Source organism: Perca flavescens, chromosome 23 (assembly GCF_004354835.1).
Source record: "Perca flavescens isolate YP-PL-M2 chromosome 23, PFLA_1.0, whole genome shotgun sequence".
Lineage (NCBI taxonomy): Eukaryota > Metazoa > Chordata > Actinopteri > Perciformes > Percidae > Perca > Perca flavescens.
The window spans coordinates 8,733,693-8,750,541 of NC_041353.1; the positions used below are offsets into that span (position 1 = coordinate 8,733,693).

Here is a 16,849-nt window from a genome sequence, read left to right on the forward strand (position 1 = left end):
AATGAAAAAAATGGATTGACATGACACCCCTGCTGAACTCGGGATGATTCAAGCGCAAATTGATCGTGAAAACAACCGCAGCAGGCCTGCCAAGAGCCCAAACTGCAATCACAGGGCTGAACGGGAGAAGTCGGTGTGGTGAAAATTCTGCTCCATGTCGCGCATGGACTAGAATTTCCATCATGCTCAACTAAGGTTCTGTTCTCTTAAAGATGATCTTATTTACAAAATGATCCCACATATTCATATTCATTATAATATATATGTCTATAATCATCTGATAGATTCAAGATAGATTCAGGCCCATACAGTCTCTGTTAAGGCAAAGTTCTGTTGATGAGTAGATTTCATCTCTGCGGTCACTCTTTGTTCCATTCGCTCTCATCAAAAACAGGCAAACTTTCTTTTTAACATTCCATTTCATAAAATATCCAGACTCCATTGTGAAGATATATATATATATATATATATAAAAATCCAATCACAATTGACAGTTGTTTCCTGTCAGTTGTCTATTTGCAAGTTTGTCCCCCAGTTCTGTTTGAGGAGAACTCAAAATAGAGTTCTTTAAAGTTTTTTGCCCCCCAAATGATTCCCCGCCACGCTAAACACACATTCTACTTGATCTTCCATTCTTTTTGTTTTGTTTTGAAAGTGGATGATTTTCCAGTTCTTAAGGTGGTGGGTGTAAAATATTTCTCAAAATAATTTAGAGTACAATATCATAAATAAAACTTTCGGACTCTGTGGTCTATGGTAGAACGGGATGGAGGGGGGGAATAAAGGAGCACAGTAAGGTGTGAGGATGGTGCTTTCGTCCACATGCGGTGGTTTAGTTTAGATGAGTGTGGCCACTGTGTTCTGCTGGAGCCGCGGTGTTATCTGCTCAGCGTGGACGGGCCTGTGTGCAGTGTGCTGGCCAGCTTGTCTGATCCAGGGATCTTCCAAGGCCCAGGAGAGACCGTGGCCTTCCTCCCTGCTGCGCTGCCGCTGCTGGTGCTCTTGTTGGGAAGGCTGGGCCGGCTCTCTCCCAGGCCCCTGTCCAGTTCCCTGGGCCTGGGTCTGCTCAGCTCCGACTCCACCTGCTGCCCTCCACCGTAACATTCCACATCTTCCCTGCTGTTCCCGTTAGTGTGCGGGAGCTTGGAGCTGCTGGGAGATTCGGTAGATTCTCGGTTGTCCTCAGTAAATCTCTCCTTGGACCCCCCTCTGGTGCTCCTGGAAGGTTTGAGCTCCCCGCTCCGCCACTCCTTGCCCACTTCCCCCTCAGTAGTGGGCTGAACCTTGTGCCCCTTGTGGGTGGACCTGCCACCCCCCTTCTTGGCTCTGCCGCTCCCGCCGGTTGTAGCCGCTCTTCTCCCCTGGCTGATCGGATCTGGATTTAGCAGCTCTGCCTTCTGGGGGCTCTTCGAACGCTCCGTCCAGCTGTCTCGTGCCACCGGGTCTTGAGGGACGTCCAGAGGCGGCAGGTGAGGTGGGTCAGGGGCCGGGGCCAGATGTGATGAAGGCGATGACATGGAAAGGCTGTCGATGGGAGGGGCTACTTCCGACAGGCTTGGGGAGGCTGAAGGGCAGGCATCCCATGGGGCGGCATTATCTGGAAAGCAGACGCACACAGTCAATAATGCGAAAGTCTCAGTCACACACACACACACACACACACACACACACACACACACACACACACACTTGAAAACGTGCACGCATGCCACTGCACAACCAAACACTTAATCAAAACAAAAATAATCAACACAGCAATCACTCCTACTCTACAAGCTAAAAGCATTAAAGTAAATATCAGAGCAGCACTACAACCTACTTCCGAACGTGTCACAGGGCACCACCACTTTTAGACAACATCAATCAGCTTCCCATAGCTCTCTTTAAAGCCCCGGCCAATCTAAAACCTTGGTGGAAAATCGAAAACAGGTTTAATGAAATGGATGATGTGCCCAACAGGGTGGTGCTTTAGCGAGAATGAAAACCTCGAGGGCAGAGTGTCTCTCTCTCTCTCTCTCTCTCGGTCTCTTAAGCCCAAAGAAGTCTGTATCCAGTGTAGCAGCTGCAGTGAATCCCCAACTCTCCACTCTCACGGACTGTAAGCTTCTGTTTCTGCACCGATGAGTCTCGGTCCCTCGGCCATCAGTCATTTTCAGTGGGCTAGGCAGGGGGCAAAGGCGAAGCTAGCTACACCGGCGCCAAAAGACCCAATTATAAGCAGACTCCCATGCAGCGCCAGAGGATATTAGATTCAGAACTAAAAGGGAGTACCTGGTCCTTTCTAAATACACTGGATCTTCACAGTCTTTTACCTACATTATGCCTGGTACAATGAAGTTCATTAAGGGCCCTGTGTGTGTGTGTGTCTGTGTGTGTGTTGGACCTAAGAAACCTGTGATTATCACATGCTGTTAACTGTCAGCTCCGTTAAAGCTCTGGTCTTGCTTATGTTTCTGCTGACCACCGCCTGTACTCGTCAATCTTTTTTAAGTTTACGTCTTAAACCTGCAATAGGTGATTTTTTTTGGCCATTTGGGGTGCAGCGGAAACCATATGTGAACATAACACAGACATATCATCACCTTAGAAGTTATTGTGGTGGAACTTTGAAGTTAAGCAGTTGTTTCATTAATTACACACCCAGCAGACACAGAGCAGCATTAGCATTCATTTGGAGTCATGATTGTGTCCACCTGATGAATGTGAATCCAATATTCACTCTCCTCATTCACGCCAATATTCCAATATCCAATATTCACTAACTCCTGAGAGAAATATCTGTCTCTTTAGCTGCTAAATGTTCCACTATGTTCATCAAATAGGCGCTTACTTTGTCTGTATACTGTGTGGTGCAGAGCAGGTAGTGTAGAGTGGGTTTTTGGAGTCTTTTAACTGAAAACAGCTACCTGCTGCGGCAGAAGCAATGATATGAGAGCGTAGAGACTGAAGCAAAACGCTGTATGTGCAGTTGCTGGCCGGAAAACCAAAAACGATGAGCTGAAACAAGCAAAGGTCCATAGAGCTAAGGGGAGCTGAAGAGAATTCTCTGTGGGTTCGTCACTGCGAGCAACCCCTTTCACATTATAAGTAGTTATTGTTGTTATAAAAATATTGATAAAGGCCACTTTAAAATACTTAGAAAACGAAAAAAAAAAAAAAAAAACACCTTTAAATTGAAGAGATCTCAGCGGGTGTTGGTAAAGTCTGATGAATTGTCTTTTGGTTTCCATTTCGACCAATAATTTTGTCTCTCTTGATAAGTTTGAAGACTACTGCTGTTAATTTCACATGTTAAAAGGAGAACGCCACTGATTTTACAAGTCATAGAAAGTACTATTCAGCCTGTGAAAACAGTTGTGAATATAGCTTTGTAAAATCTGGGTGACATTACTTGTGTAATGTCTGTTTGGGCTTGAGAAACTATACATTTTTAATAGAGAGTTTGCCTTAAGAACTGGGGGCTTGCGTGTCTACTTGGAAGAAAAGATTGAAGTGACTAGTAATGATATCTTGAATTAACTTAAAATCCTAAAAATCAGACTAAGACTTATTTCAAAAGAAGGATTTTCCTCTGATTATACATGTGATTAATTATGAGATGTCATTCTTTAATTTGCTGTAGTGTCACATTGATACAAGTAGTGAAGAACTTTTTTTGAGCATTCTTAATTTCCTAAGTGTAAATCTCAGGCCTTTGATAAATATGTGCCCTGGATCTGAAGATCAAACACTAGATGGAGGCAAAAAAACACACACAATGCTACACACAGACAGGCACACGCTAATATTCATGCACATGCTCACAACCATATGCAATGCAAGCATTACACTGCTTATATTCTTAATATTTTGTTCTTTATTTTGCATTCAGCTGTTCCTAAAAAGCACACAAGAAACTAAAATAACTTTCTCCTTTGAACACTACTATGCTAATGTTTTAAATTGCCAAATTAATCACCATAGATGATTTGCATAACCTTCCACTATGCTAATAAAGTGCCTGTAAACTGCGAGTGATGAAATGCTGAATCAAGCCCACAGAACACAACATGTGGGTTAAAAAGCTGCATCTGCTTTTAGGCAGCAGGGGAACACAAAAGATCTCTAATGATGAAGGACCAGAGTAAGACTCCCTGTGTGCATATTTCAGGGCTGAAGAACCACCTGAAGGCAAGAATTACAAAAGCCTTCCACACAGAGAGATTAAATCCCTGGCTGGAAAAGGAGGCTGGCAGAAAAAGGGCAAACATGGGGAAACAACATCACCCTCTATTTTCCGTGGTTTAAGGGCTGGATGGTGACTGCCAAGGCCAAACACTGATCATTTTGCATCACTGGGGGCTTTAGTGCTGCGGCGTTACCCTAAAACAACTTTCTGAAAAGTGAGCGTCGTGCTGGTGCAGAAGCCAGAAGTGAGTGACGCATCAGAATTTTATTACTACGGTGTCACAAAAATAAATGTTCCCTTCCATGCTCTGTTTGTGCTGCGCCGGGATTTCACCGGGTGAATAATCCCCTCCGGCTGACTCAGGGTGAATGCTGGTATTGCTATATTTTTGGCCCTGTAGGTAGCTGTTGAGTTATCTTTTGGTTAGGAGGAGAGTTATGGTCACTAATTTCACAACGCCCGGCCGCGTCCTGCTGCGTCTGCTGCACCCACCCATGCTCTGCAGCGCCACGTTTCATCCCGCAATGTCCTGCTGTGACATAAACTACGACGACTACCTTCAAAGTCACTGTTCCACTATCTTTAATGCGACTATTATCGCCATCACACCCCCAACCGGCCCCGTCAGACACCGCCTACCAAGAGTCTGGGTCTGCCGAGGTTTTTTCCTAAAAGGGAGTTTTTCCTTGCCACTGTCGCAATAGCCACTGCTAATGCTTGCTCTTGAGGGAATTACTGTAATTGTTGGGGCTTTGTAAATTATAGAGTGTGGTCTAGACCTACTCTATCTGTAAAGTGTCTCGAGATAACTCTGTTATGATTTGATACTATAAATAAAATTGAATTGAACCTCCTGCAGCTTTTTTTTCAACAATTTGTTGATTATTCCTTAATGCAAAAAGTTAAGTCTTCAACCGTATTTAGGGTGTCCAAAGCGGTTTTGATACGAAAGTGCTAAGTGCATCTTCAACAGGTTGTTACAGCAAAACAACACACAAAACCACAGCACAGAAAGCCAGGGTTACGTGAAGAGAAAAACATTTGTATGGTCACAAACCGTGTCTTTAGAGTGGCCCGTTAGGAAGAAATAGGGGGAGCCATGCTTGTCACTTTTCATGCACATGGAGAGACTGGAAGATACCATTCCTATAGAAGGGGAAGTAACAACCTAGACCAATCAATTAGTGATAGGTCACTGAAATGGACAGAAGATAAACTAGTGTTAGTCAAGACAGAAGAGAAATATAATTAGGTTTTTAACAGCATAGTGAAATACAGAATCTAGCGTGTATATAAAGACAGAAGATATAACATGAATATAGATGCATGCCAGAACAATGTTATCAATGAGTTAAAGTGATATTAAGAACAACAATCTATGAGTTAAGAGAGAGGTAAGAAATGATCCTGAAGACAAAGAAAGTTGTGTTACTTAAGTTTTGGTACTTACCGTACTCTGGGACCTGCCCCGTACCCCTCTTTAGGAGGAGACGGACGCGTCTGCCTCCAGACTTGATCAGCTCGATGGCCCTGGCATGGGTCATGTCCCGGGTGCTCTCTCCATTGATCTCAATTATCTGGTCCCCAACCTGGACGTCAGGAAGTGTGGGACAGAGAATAAAAGAAGTTGTAAATATCTGTCAGAGAGGAAATGTGCAGACTGACATATTTTTAGTTCAGATTTCAATCTTACAAAGTCAAAATCAATGTTTTGTCTTATGTTTTATGTTATCTTATGTGCTGTCATGTATGGTTGTTAATAATTTTTTGATGTTCTTTTATGCTCCTGTGCAAAGCAAATTCCCATAGGGGCAATAAAGCTTTCATTCATTCATAAAAACTGAAATTGCATTGCCAGACCTTCCTCCAGTGTTGCGGAGGAAGGTCTGGCTAGTCCACAAAGCATTCCGGGAGAAAAACGTGCTCTGGTTAATTGGCATTTCTTTAAACCAATCACAATTGTCATGGGCGGCGCTATGCGCCGGACTGAGGCACAGTGCCGCTGCAAATTAGCCTCGGGAAGGAACTCGTTTTGATCGAACGTATGTACGTTCAAAGGTTGTTTTAGTCGTGCAACAGAAAACTCAGATTGGACAGATAGTCTAGCTAGCTGTCTGGATTTACCCTGCAGAGATCTGAGGAACAGTTCACCATAGTCCTCATTAATTGTCCGGAGGTTAAAATTCCAACACAAAGAAAGCGGAAGGTAACAGACATCCAGCGACATCGGAACAATCTCGGAAGTGGAACGTCGTGGATATAAACTGATAAAAAACTAGACTACATGGACAGGGGTGTCCACATACTTGTTTGTACATTTGGCTCGGGTTGGCTTTTTATGGCCTGGACTGGAGCCCTTAGTTAAAGTAAAGGAAATCAAATGCTACATGATACAGTGACATTTTAGACAACAATGTGCTTCTGGCTTTGTGGCAACAGTTTGGAGAAGGCCCATTTCTGTTTCAACATGATAAATCCCCCTTTGCACAAAGACAGATCCATAAAGACAAAGTTTGGGCTCGGAATGAAGAAAGTCGTCTTTTAGCTGCAAACAACTTTAAGAAACTTTGTTTAGTCATTGATAAACACTGTGTGACTACAGAGCAGCCGAGCACTGGATCAGGACTGAAGCTGAATATCATTTAAGCTCTTTATCCGGTTACTGTGAAGCATTGGGCGAAACCAAATTGAAAGGGCTAACCTGCCCTGCACCACTTCACATCTGGAACATAATCAAAATAAAAGATGTTCTTTTATACTTTTTGTGTATGAACAGCATTTAAGGACCATTGCAATGTGTAAACTGTAGAAATAATTAATAGCATAATAACATATATTAGGTGCCATATTGTTGCATATACCTACCGGTCAAGTTCACAAAGATTATAAGACGAGCAGATTAATGAAGTTGTTTGCATACATGCTACAATTAAGTGATGTGGCAGGTTTTGAAAAGGAGCACACTACATATGAAATTGAATATTAACAAGCTTCTTTTATAATAGATGAGTGATTTATATGGATCACTATGGATCTATAATTCACTGGCTTTCCCATGAGCTTCTGTAAGCGCTAATAAGCATTACCAGCCATGAACTGGTGTCAGGTTATAACTAACTGGGGCAGTAATTTGGATGGAATTATGGTGGACCTCTTCTTATGGGGCTGCTATGGAACATGTTAGGACACTGTGTCCTATCAATAACCTGCCCATTTCAAACCAGCATAACTGCAGCAGCTCAGTTAACCATCTCTCCTTTTGGTGACAATGTGGATGGATCAAATGTCAGTCCTCCCTCCTTCAAGACTCTCACATCTCAGGCCTTCGAGAGACGGCTCTGAGGTTGACTAATGGGGAGGATTCTTGGGGAACAGGACAAAACACGCCAGCCAATTACGCTTACAAATGGAGAAGTCCTCCGGTGATGGCAGGGGTAATTTGAAAGTCAGGAGCGGACTCGAGTCAAGAGAGGGGGAGTCATTAGGTGTCATTACAGTGGTCTGAAGAGAGGTGGAAGGCAAGACGGTTTGATCATTAATCCTCACCTCGTAACAGCAGAGGAGAGTGATCTCCATTTTCATCTTTAATAAAGAGGGAACTGAAGTTGAATGGATGGCACGTGAATGCTGAGCATAGGGAGTGTGAGGTGGAAATGAAGCAGGAAACGCCTTCTATTGCAGCCGATGCCCATGCACAACTTAGTCTTTTATTGAAGGTTTAAAGCTTAGAGAGGTGATTAAATGTGCTAAATGATTATCTGTAATAACCAATCACTTCATACAATTTTCTTAAAGGCCTCTGCACTGCCACTTGGACATAAAAAAGGCTGCTAGAATTGGTTAGTGCCCCTTACTGATTAGTGTGTGACTAGCAGGGTCAAAGTAGATTCTTTTTTTTTTCCTTCTTGAAGATGTGACTTAAAATTCCTGTTAAGGAGAAATGACCTGGATTAAACTCAAAATGTCAGAGACTGCAGGGAGTCACAGTTCCAGTGAGCTTTTGGTTCCTGCACCTTAAAATGTGTCAAAGTGCCACTCAAATTCAAAGTGACAGGCATGTCAAATGCTTTTTAACCAATTTCTTACATTTACTTAAGTTAAATGTAGATTGATTCCTCTCTGCATCCGGCAGTATGGATCAAGGACTGTTGGAAGACGGATCAAAGTGTTCTCTGCCTTTAAAATCTATTCAACAGCAGTATCCTACCAGCAGGGTTACAGACTCAGTGGAGAAAAGTAACTTGAGTATTTCTTGCTACTTCATACTTCTACTCTGCTACATTTCAGAGGGAAATATTCTAGATTTTTTACTTCACTGACTTTATTTGACAGCTGTAGTTACTTTTCAGATTGAGATTTTAGAAGAAACATACAATATAATATAATATATATGTATAATATAAATAAATACATAACTGCCTTGAGTGAAAACAATCTGGGGGCGTGGCGTTAGAAAGAAGTGCGCACACCAGACCGGCTAGAGGCTACATGAGCTGCTAGTAGCATAACACATCCAAATCTCCGACTGAGCTATGGGCGGGTCGTGTTGCATTGTTGGTAATGGTAAAGGCGCCAGGTTTGGACAAAGAGGAAGGATAAGTGAAAAAGAAAGACAATATCTCTGGTTCTGGTGCATCGACTTTTATCCTTTTTTAAAATAAAATCAACAGTTTGAATCCCACAGAGGTGAAATTATCCAATATTATACACAAAAAAAAACTAAGATTAGAGAAAAGTCAACACACGCATTTGTGCAACAAAATGTCTTTCTTCCAAGCCTCATTAACCATTTCACGTCCCCGCAGTTTTGTGACCTGACCCCTTGGGTGGGAACCCCTGGACTAAAATACCAACCTGTATATAACATTGTTAAACTTACTAGCTCCACCTCGACGAGCTACAACATTAAAATACTACTTAGACATTGATGCATCAGTATTAAAAATCTAATTTCTAAAATATGAAATAATGTATCAGCCACAGCAGCCATTTTTTTGAAGTATAATTACTTTTACGTTCAATACTTAAAGCACATTTTGTTGATAAAAGCTTGCAATCTCAAGAGTATTTTTTAGATTATTGTTTAGATACTTTTACTTAAGTAGAGGATCCAAATACTTCTTCCACTGCTGATCAGATTCCACAGCAGCTTGTATGTGGAATTTAAGTAGAGCTCAAGAGGGATTCCCTCCTCCTCTTCCAGCTACATCAAGGCCCACTGGACTCCATTGACTACACCAACGAGGAGGGAAAGTAATATCTCCCCCGGGGGCATTTTGCACACATTATCTTTGACAGGTTCATTACATATAATGAATGTAAAGCAGACTGATGCTACCAGCTCCAGACATAAAGATCAGAGAACATGCAAGGAACAGAAAAAGAGAAAGTAGGAGATCAAGAAAGACGTGAAAAGCTACTGTGGAAGTTACAATTTATGATGCTAGCGCAAAGCACATGGAGCAAATGAGGGGAACTTTACACGGCAGTGGAGTCAAGGGCTTTATTGCAATTTCCATAGTATATTTTATTACATATTTATAAATTCTGAAAATATGTGTCTGCTTTCTCTGACCAATAGTACAGAAGCAACTATAGCTAGAGGGAAAAGTGTGCAGCTATGCAAACAGCAAAGTACAATTTAAGTTGGCCCACTTAAATGTTTTATCTATCATTATCTTTCTCAATATTATCTGCTACTAAATGCAAAGGAGAGATGTGTTTTCCAAACTTGGGAGGAGACAAACTTCTAAAAACCTCTCAGCTATGAAAAGGACGAACCATATCTGAGTTATTTTGACAGATTATTTATTAACCGGCTCTGAAAAAAAAGTTGCTGTTGCAGCTTTGATAACATCAGACAATTACAGTGATCTTCTGCCATGTAATCCAGGAAGACAGAAAGCAGCTTAACCTTTAAATGGGGTGTGGCTCACTTAAAGGAAATTACATCATCAAACCTACCCTCATCCTCCCATTGCGGATGGCCGGTCCGTCCTCTGCCAGGCGTAGGACAAACAGGTCCATCTTGTACTCCCGCCCTCCGCGGATGCTAAAACCAAAGCCTTTCACACTTTTCTCCAACTCCACTGTGAAAAAGTCGAAGTCCTGTGAAAGCTGAGACAAGCATAGATCAGATGTGATTAGAGTCGATGTTATCGGAGGAGAAAATGGGCCATTACTGCAGAAAATAGTCTCAGGACTCAGCAAAGAAGTGAAAAATTGAGAAAATCGAAAGTAAATAACACACAGCCTAGAATGATATTATCACCTTATTATATATAAAGCTATGCATGTAAACGAGGGAGCTGCTAAAGAGATAAACATTAAAAATATTTTCTTTTAAGTATCCAGCAGTATCTGTCAGATGTGCACTTTGTCTGCTCAGTTTTACTATCACAAACAACACCAAAGGGGAAGATGAAGTAAAGATGGTGAGTAAGGCTTTCTCTAAAAATGCAGTCTTAGATACAAACAGTATGTAAGACTGCTTTTTCTCTCAATGCCTGACTTCCTGTTGGCTGGGAAATAATGTACAGTAATAATAAATCGATGTAGACAGTGTCAGCTCTAAGTAGAAATATATGAATACAAATGAGGAAAGAAATATACAGTATATACACAAAAGTAATTAGGGGGTAGTCTGTAGTCAAAACCTTACTGTATATCCATATCCACAAAAACAATGAGGCTACAAAATGAAGAAATCAGATCAGTGCAAACGAAACAAAATCAGTAAAAACTGTTAGAGAAGCACTTGCACTGCAGAATTAGTGTATAGATATATAATCAGACGATATTAGCTTATCACAAACACATTGGCATAAACATTGGACAATAAGTAACGAGAAGTAACAGTTACGAAAAATATGTTGTGGTAATTTAGAAACCGTGTCATCATTACATTGTTTTTCCAGCAGAGAGCACTGACAAGTTTATTTTCTTGCCGTAAAATCCCCCGCTCAACACATATCCAGGTCACTATTCTTGAATAACCAAATGTAAAGCAGTATTAATAAATGTTTTGGCCACTTCAGGGCAGCGGAAACAAGCTGTAAACACAACACTGACATAGTTTTGCTTTATGAAGTTGTGGCTTTTTGTTTGCTTTACAACGTTTCAGCAAACAGCTGCCTATTTACACATCTAGCAGGCTCACTTTCTGGCCACCCGATGAATAGTTTTGGTCTCCACGAGGCTCTTAAGTTGCTAAATGCTCCACTATGTTCACCAGCTGGTTGCTAACTTCATCTGTCTGCTATTTGGTACTGGGCAGTGTATGTAGGGTTTTTAGAGCTTTTTTTGTCGTTGTGAAGACTGCTGCTGGAAATACTTGATATGAGCCGTGAGAGTAAACTAAAACTGTAAAATTGCAGGCCGTAAAACCAAATCAATGGTTTTCTGCATGAAGGACTTAAAGGTGCTGTAGGTAGGATTGTGAAGATACAGGACTTGGCCAAATTTTTTTAACAATCAACTACTTCTCAGTCCCTCCCCCCTTTCCACTAAGGCCCAAAACGGTCTCCTAAGCCCCTCTCCCCCACAAGGGAGAATGACTGCATGTGCTGTGATTGATACGCAGTTAGACAACCCCCCGCCCTGACTGGTGCATCTGATCAGGGAGCTGTGGATTTTTGCACTACAGGATGTAGGTGGTGCCAGAGGAGCCGGATTTGTTTTTTAAATGACCTGCTTCATGTAGTTCAATTGGAACATAGGGCCAGTTTCAGCAAATATGACAGAAAGTTAGTTTTGTAAGTCTTACCTACTGCACCTTTAAATGAATGTGTAGAGTGGGGTGATACATCTCTGTGGGTACATCACTACTAAGCAGCAACTTTCACATCAGACATAGTCATTTGATCCATTGTTAATGTAAATATATTGATTAATGCAGCTTTTAAAGGATCTTCATCTCCTTATTCTCAAATATCTATATTGTTTTCAACCTCAAAGATCAGGAGGGCTCTAGATAAGAATCACATCTTCATATCCTTACTTGAACTGGTGGCATTCGGTAGTCCGGGATGGTGAACTGCCTGGTGTCAGTAGCTAGCTGTCTGTAGTCAAGCAACGGCGGGTGTCTGTAGTCCAACGTGGGTGGCTGCCTGTAGTCTGCCACAGGAGGGTGCCGGTAGTCCACCGGCGGCTGTCGGTAATCTGTGAATGGTGGCTGTCTGATGTCTGGTTTAACATCTTGCCTTGCTTTCACCTCTGACCTGAAACTAACAGACCAATCAGAATGAAGGAAGAACTTCCAGGAGGATTTATGTTCCTGTCATTATTATCTTTGGATATGTTACATTAGTTGTGTTATGTTTCGGCGCAATTAGCGTGCTGTGAAAATAATGCTTTCTGTCAAACTGCTGGGTGTAATAGAGACGGCTTGTTTTGATTAGCACTGACAGTCATTAAACATGACTTAAGTGAGGAAATTAAACTGTTTTTCCTCACACATCACATAAAATGTTTATGATAAAAACAAGTTCTCTCAGAGACTGGTGATGCTGAGTCCAAAGTGATTGGGCACTGTGTAAAGCTGAGGGGAAATGCAATGACATTGTAGATTTTGGACCCCTGTAGTTGTTTGTAAAAAATTCAACAGATCTCTACAAAGACACAATTTATGTAAATAATTTAGCAGTCCATCAGAGTTAAGTGATGTTATACAAGAAAGAGAGGAGGAGAAAGAGAGGGTGAACGATGACTAAAGTGAGATAGTGAGATAGAAAGTGGAAAAAGTGGAAGAAACTATAACAATAGATGATCTGACGAGATTAAAAAACTGAAAGAAAGGTTGAGCGAATGGGGACAAAAGTATCTGATTCACTCATACCTGTACTCTCAGAGGAACAGTGTTTGCCCCAGAGACAGACAGAGGGCTTGTCTATAAAAAAATCCTTCATTGCATCAGAAAATCAAGACAGCTGCAAATGTGACACTGTAACACAGCAGGAGGTTGAAACAGCTTTCATTGCTGCCACTTTGAGAAGAACTTGTCATGCTCTGTAACCTGAAATCCTTATCAACAGTGTTACCTGCTCTCGTGGATGTAGGTCTGAGGAGGAGGGGCGGGCAGCTGGGTCACAGGGCTCTGGTGAGGCATGGGATTGGGCTGGTTAACCAAAGGGTTGGGTTCTGTGACTGCTGGGTTGGGCAGTGAGGCAGCGGTGCTTGGCTGGGTCTTCGGGCTGTGCTGCTGGGCCATGGGGCTCTGTTTCTCAGAGCTAGGGGCTGATGGGGGATTGCTGCTCTCTGGGATTCAAAAAGAAGCACAAAAGCATGGGACAAACGTAACCACAATGTGTACTTTTAAGCTTTATTTAACAAGTAAAAGTCGTTTTTTGATGCTTAAACCTGCATGAAAAATGTTTTTTTTGGCCACTTGGGGGCAGCCATCAACCTGTGAACACAACATTATCACCTTATAAAGTTTATATTGCGAACGTGTTAGCAAACAGTTTTCTTATTTACACATCCAGCAGACATGAAGGAGTCTTTTTCTGTCCACCTGTTAAATCTAAGTCCAATATTTAACTTTCATTTGGGTCAACTCAGCTACCAATATCTGGCTCTGTAGCTGCCAAATGCTCCACTCAGTTCACCAGCTGATCAGTAAATCTGTCTGTCTGCCGTTTGGTGCTGAGCAGGTCAAGTGTATACAGAGATTTTAGAGCTTTTCTTTTCTTTCTTTTTTATAGAGAAAACGGACCTACTGTGGCCAAAAACGACACTAGTAGAGCGGTGACAGTGAACCAAAAGAGTACAGTTGCGGACTGGAGAACTAAACAATGAGCTGAAACTTGCTATAAAGCCCCATAAAGCCAAGGGGAGCTGCAGATTGGGTGATAATTCTCTGTACGTTCATCAAAATGCAAATCGCACTACCCATATTCACAATACAAACAAAATGGAAACTCACTCTGCTACTACTAATAGTCAAAACCTCCCTAGAGTACCTTTAATGTATCTCTAAATAAGAAGGTTTTAAATGTTCATGAAGGTGAAGGCATAACACTGAAACATAGGTAAAAGGTCTTAGAAATAAAGCTAGTCTCACTTGCTTTAGTTATTTTAAGCCAGTTATCTGTTCTAGGTGGTCAAAGAGACGTCAGCATGCAGCATACAAGAATCACTAAGAAACTGACATGACACCCATTTCTTAGTAACATAGTCATTGTATATTCTGTATTAATGTAACCACAGTAATAGACAGCAGCTCTGTTCAAGCATTTGCATGCAAAAGTGTTGATTCAGTGAAGAGAACATGCAGACCAGAGGAAAACACCACTCATGAATGTGACAAGTGACAGTTAATCTAGAAAGAATCACATTTTGCAAAACTCATATTACAACTTTGATTTAATGAAGCAAAATCAATTACTGTCACAAATCATTGTCTCGCATAGTATTACAGTTTTAAGTTCACATCTATCATGGCCATGTGCCGGGTGCGTGTCCACGTGTTCTCTTACCCTCCTGCGGTATAATCTTCAGGGTGACGCTGAGGCCCGCATCCTTGATCAGCTTAACGATGTCGGCGTGCGGCATGTTGACGATGGACTGGCTGTTCACTGCCAGTATCCTGTCTCCCACCTTCAGCTTCCCGCAGCGGTCGGCCGGGCTGCCCTCGATGATGCGGCCAATCTTATGCGGCACAGCTTTTGGAGGATTCACACACACACACACACACACACACACACACACACACACACACACACACACACACACACACACACACACACACACACACACACACACACACACACACACACACACACACACACACACACACACACACACACACACACACACACACCACGCTGCAGGTAAAGACGCGCTCAGCAGCAGGTTGGAGGATTACGCCGGTCTGTGCTCACACACCACTCACTGACTTACTGACTGAATATGTCTCTGTCTCTTTCACTTTGCTATTCACCCCAGGCTTACGTAAGGCATCCACATTTATTTATTTTTCTTCATGTGTGTGGGCGATGCACTGATGCTGACGGTGGGAATCTAGAGATGTGTGTAACTGACGTGCCGTGGGAGGGCATGCATAATTGAGGAGACGGAATGAGAGGTGCTACACATTTTATTGAGCCATGACCTCTTCTTATACTTAAGTTTGCCACATATCTTGACACTATATTGAGTTTACCTGGTAGTTTATATGTGTCTGAGAGCTTTCATGCGCGGTGTTATACTTGAAGCGCTTGTTATGCAGAGTAGAGGATGAGTGATGATGCATAAGCATCTATTTAACGCCATAAAATACCACCAAAACAATCACTGGACCTACTGCTGGTGGCGGCCGCCTCGGGCCTGTTGAGCGAGCTGATGATGACGAAGCCGAAGCCTTCGCTCTCCTTTCGATTGATGATGACATCACTGGGTTGTGTGTTGGGGGTCGACGTTCTGTCCGAAGCGGCAGTTGGGTTGCCCATGTTGGCGTTGGGTGCCTGGGTAGTGCTGGTGCTGTTGCCATAGGTGAAGTCACTGCGTGGGGAGCTGTGTTGCGTGGAGACAGAGCCCGGGCTACGGCCGTTCTCTGGAAAGGACTCACCTGCAGAGGGAGGTAGAGAGCTGAGCGGGCATAAACGCAAAGACAGTAGTGGAAGAAGTATTCAGAAATATAGTTCTAATCATGTGTCACTGGGTTAATCTTTCAGTCATATGCAAAATATAGGATTTTATTAAATCTCAAAATCCCTCTTTTCTCTTCATATAACATGTTCAATGACTTATGTTTGAACTCAGGGCGTCTACAAAAATGTATCCAATCAAATGTGATTTTGAGCGATTAGCTAACCAGCCGCGTGTCATGCGGGATGTTTTTTCTTCAAGTAGAGTCAAGGGCGGTGTCCTAAGATAATATTAATAACTCTGGGGAGGGTAAAACATAAAGTTCAGTCCCCCTCCACACCCCAACAATTTCTGTACAATCTCTTAATTTTATTATCAATACAACAACAACAACAACTACAAAATACTGTTACAGGTTATTCAATCAAAATCCAACTTAAGTAAAAGTACAGCAGTGTTATTAACAAAAAGTTATGCATGTGCGTGAGTTATTATTATAAATTTCATAGTACTGTTGTAGCTGGTTTTAACAACTTTATATAGCGATAGGTAGTTTAGTCCAGTGGTTCCCAACCTAGGGGTCAGGGCTCCTCCAGAGGGTCACAACATAAATTGGAGGGGTCATGAGACGGTTAAAGTTCTATGCTGTTTTCATATTTTTGACTTTTCTCTGATATTTCTGTTCTTTTAATATTGCATAGTTTCACCTCTTTGGGTCTTGAACAGTTATTTGAATGAAACGGCTTTAATCTTTAACAATGTGTTGTATTTTGACAAGATCATCATTATATGTTTTTAATTTGCAAAATTGTCACTATAGCAGCATTTTTAGGAGATCAAAAGGAGCCTGTCAATCAGTATACCTTCTAATTTATAAATTAAGAATCTGTGCTGTAAAAATGTTATACATAATTGCTTTGGAAGAATCTAAGGATAATTTTGCAGGTGCAAAAACAATCAATTTTACAGCTGGAGCTCAATCTCATCCCTGTGAAGAAACAAGAAGCAGACAGCAATACAAAACAGAAAAGCAAAAGCAAAAGCAAAAGCAACTGTCACAATGTGGTAAAACACATCATTAAAATGCAGCATGGT

General features: G+C 41.9%; 1 protein-coding gene across 6 annotated transcripts in view; it reads right to left on the reverse strand.

Moving 5' to 3' along the window:
* Positions 1-778: 778 nt before the first annotated feature.
* magi2a (membrane associated guanylate kinase, WW and PDZ domain containing 2a) overlaps positions 779-16,849 on the reverse strand; it is a 244,186-nt gene continuing 228,115 nt past the window's right edge. For 3 of the 6 annotated variants that reach the window (XM_028571367.1, XM_028571364.1, XM_028571365.1), the window contains 7 exons: positions 15,471-15,734; positions 14,644-14,829; positions 13,207-13,423; positions 12,168-12,393; positions 10,133-10,285; positions 5,619-5,757; positions 779-1,597 (listed from right to left, as the gene is read on the reverse strand). In XM_028571367.1, coding sequence (XP_028427168.1) covers positions 879-1,597; positions 5,619-5,757; positions 10,133-10,285; positions 12,168-12,393; positions 13,207-13,423; positions 14,644-14,829; positions 15,471-15,734 — 1,904 coding nt within the window. In that variant the 3' untranslated portion in view covers positions 779-878. Of the gene's footprint in view, positions 1,598-5,225; positions 5,364-5,618; positions 5,758-10,132; positions 10,286-12,167; positions 12,394-13,206; positions 13,424-14,643; positions 14,830-15,470; positions 15,735-16,849 lie in introns of those variants that run through there. The other 3 variants (XM_028571368.1, XM_028571366.1, XM_028571369.1) reach the window with 3 other exon arrangements.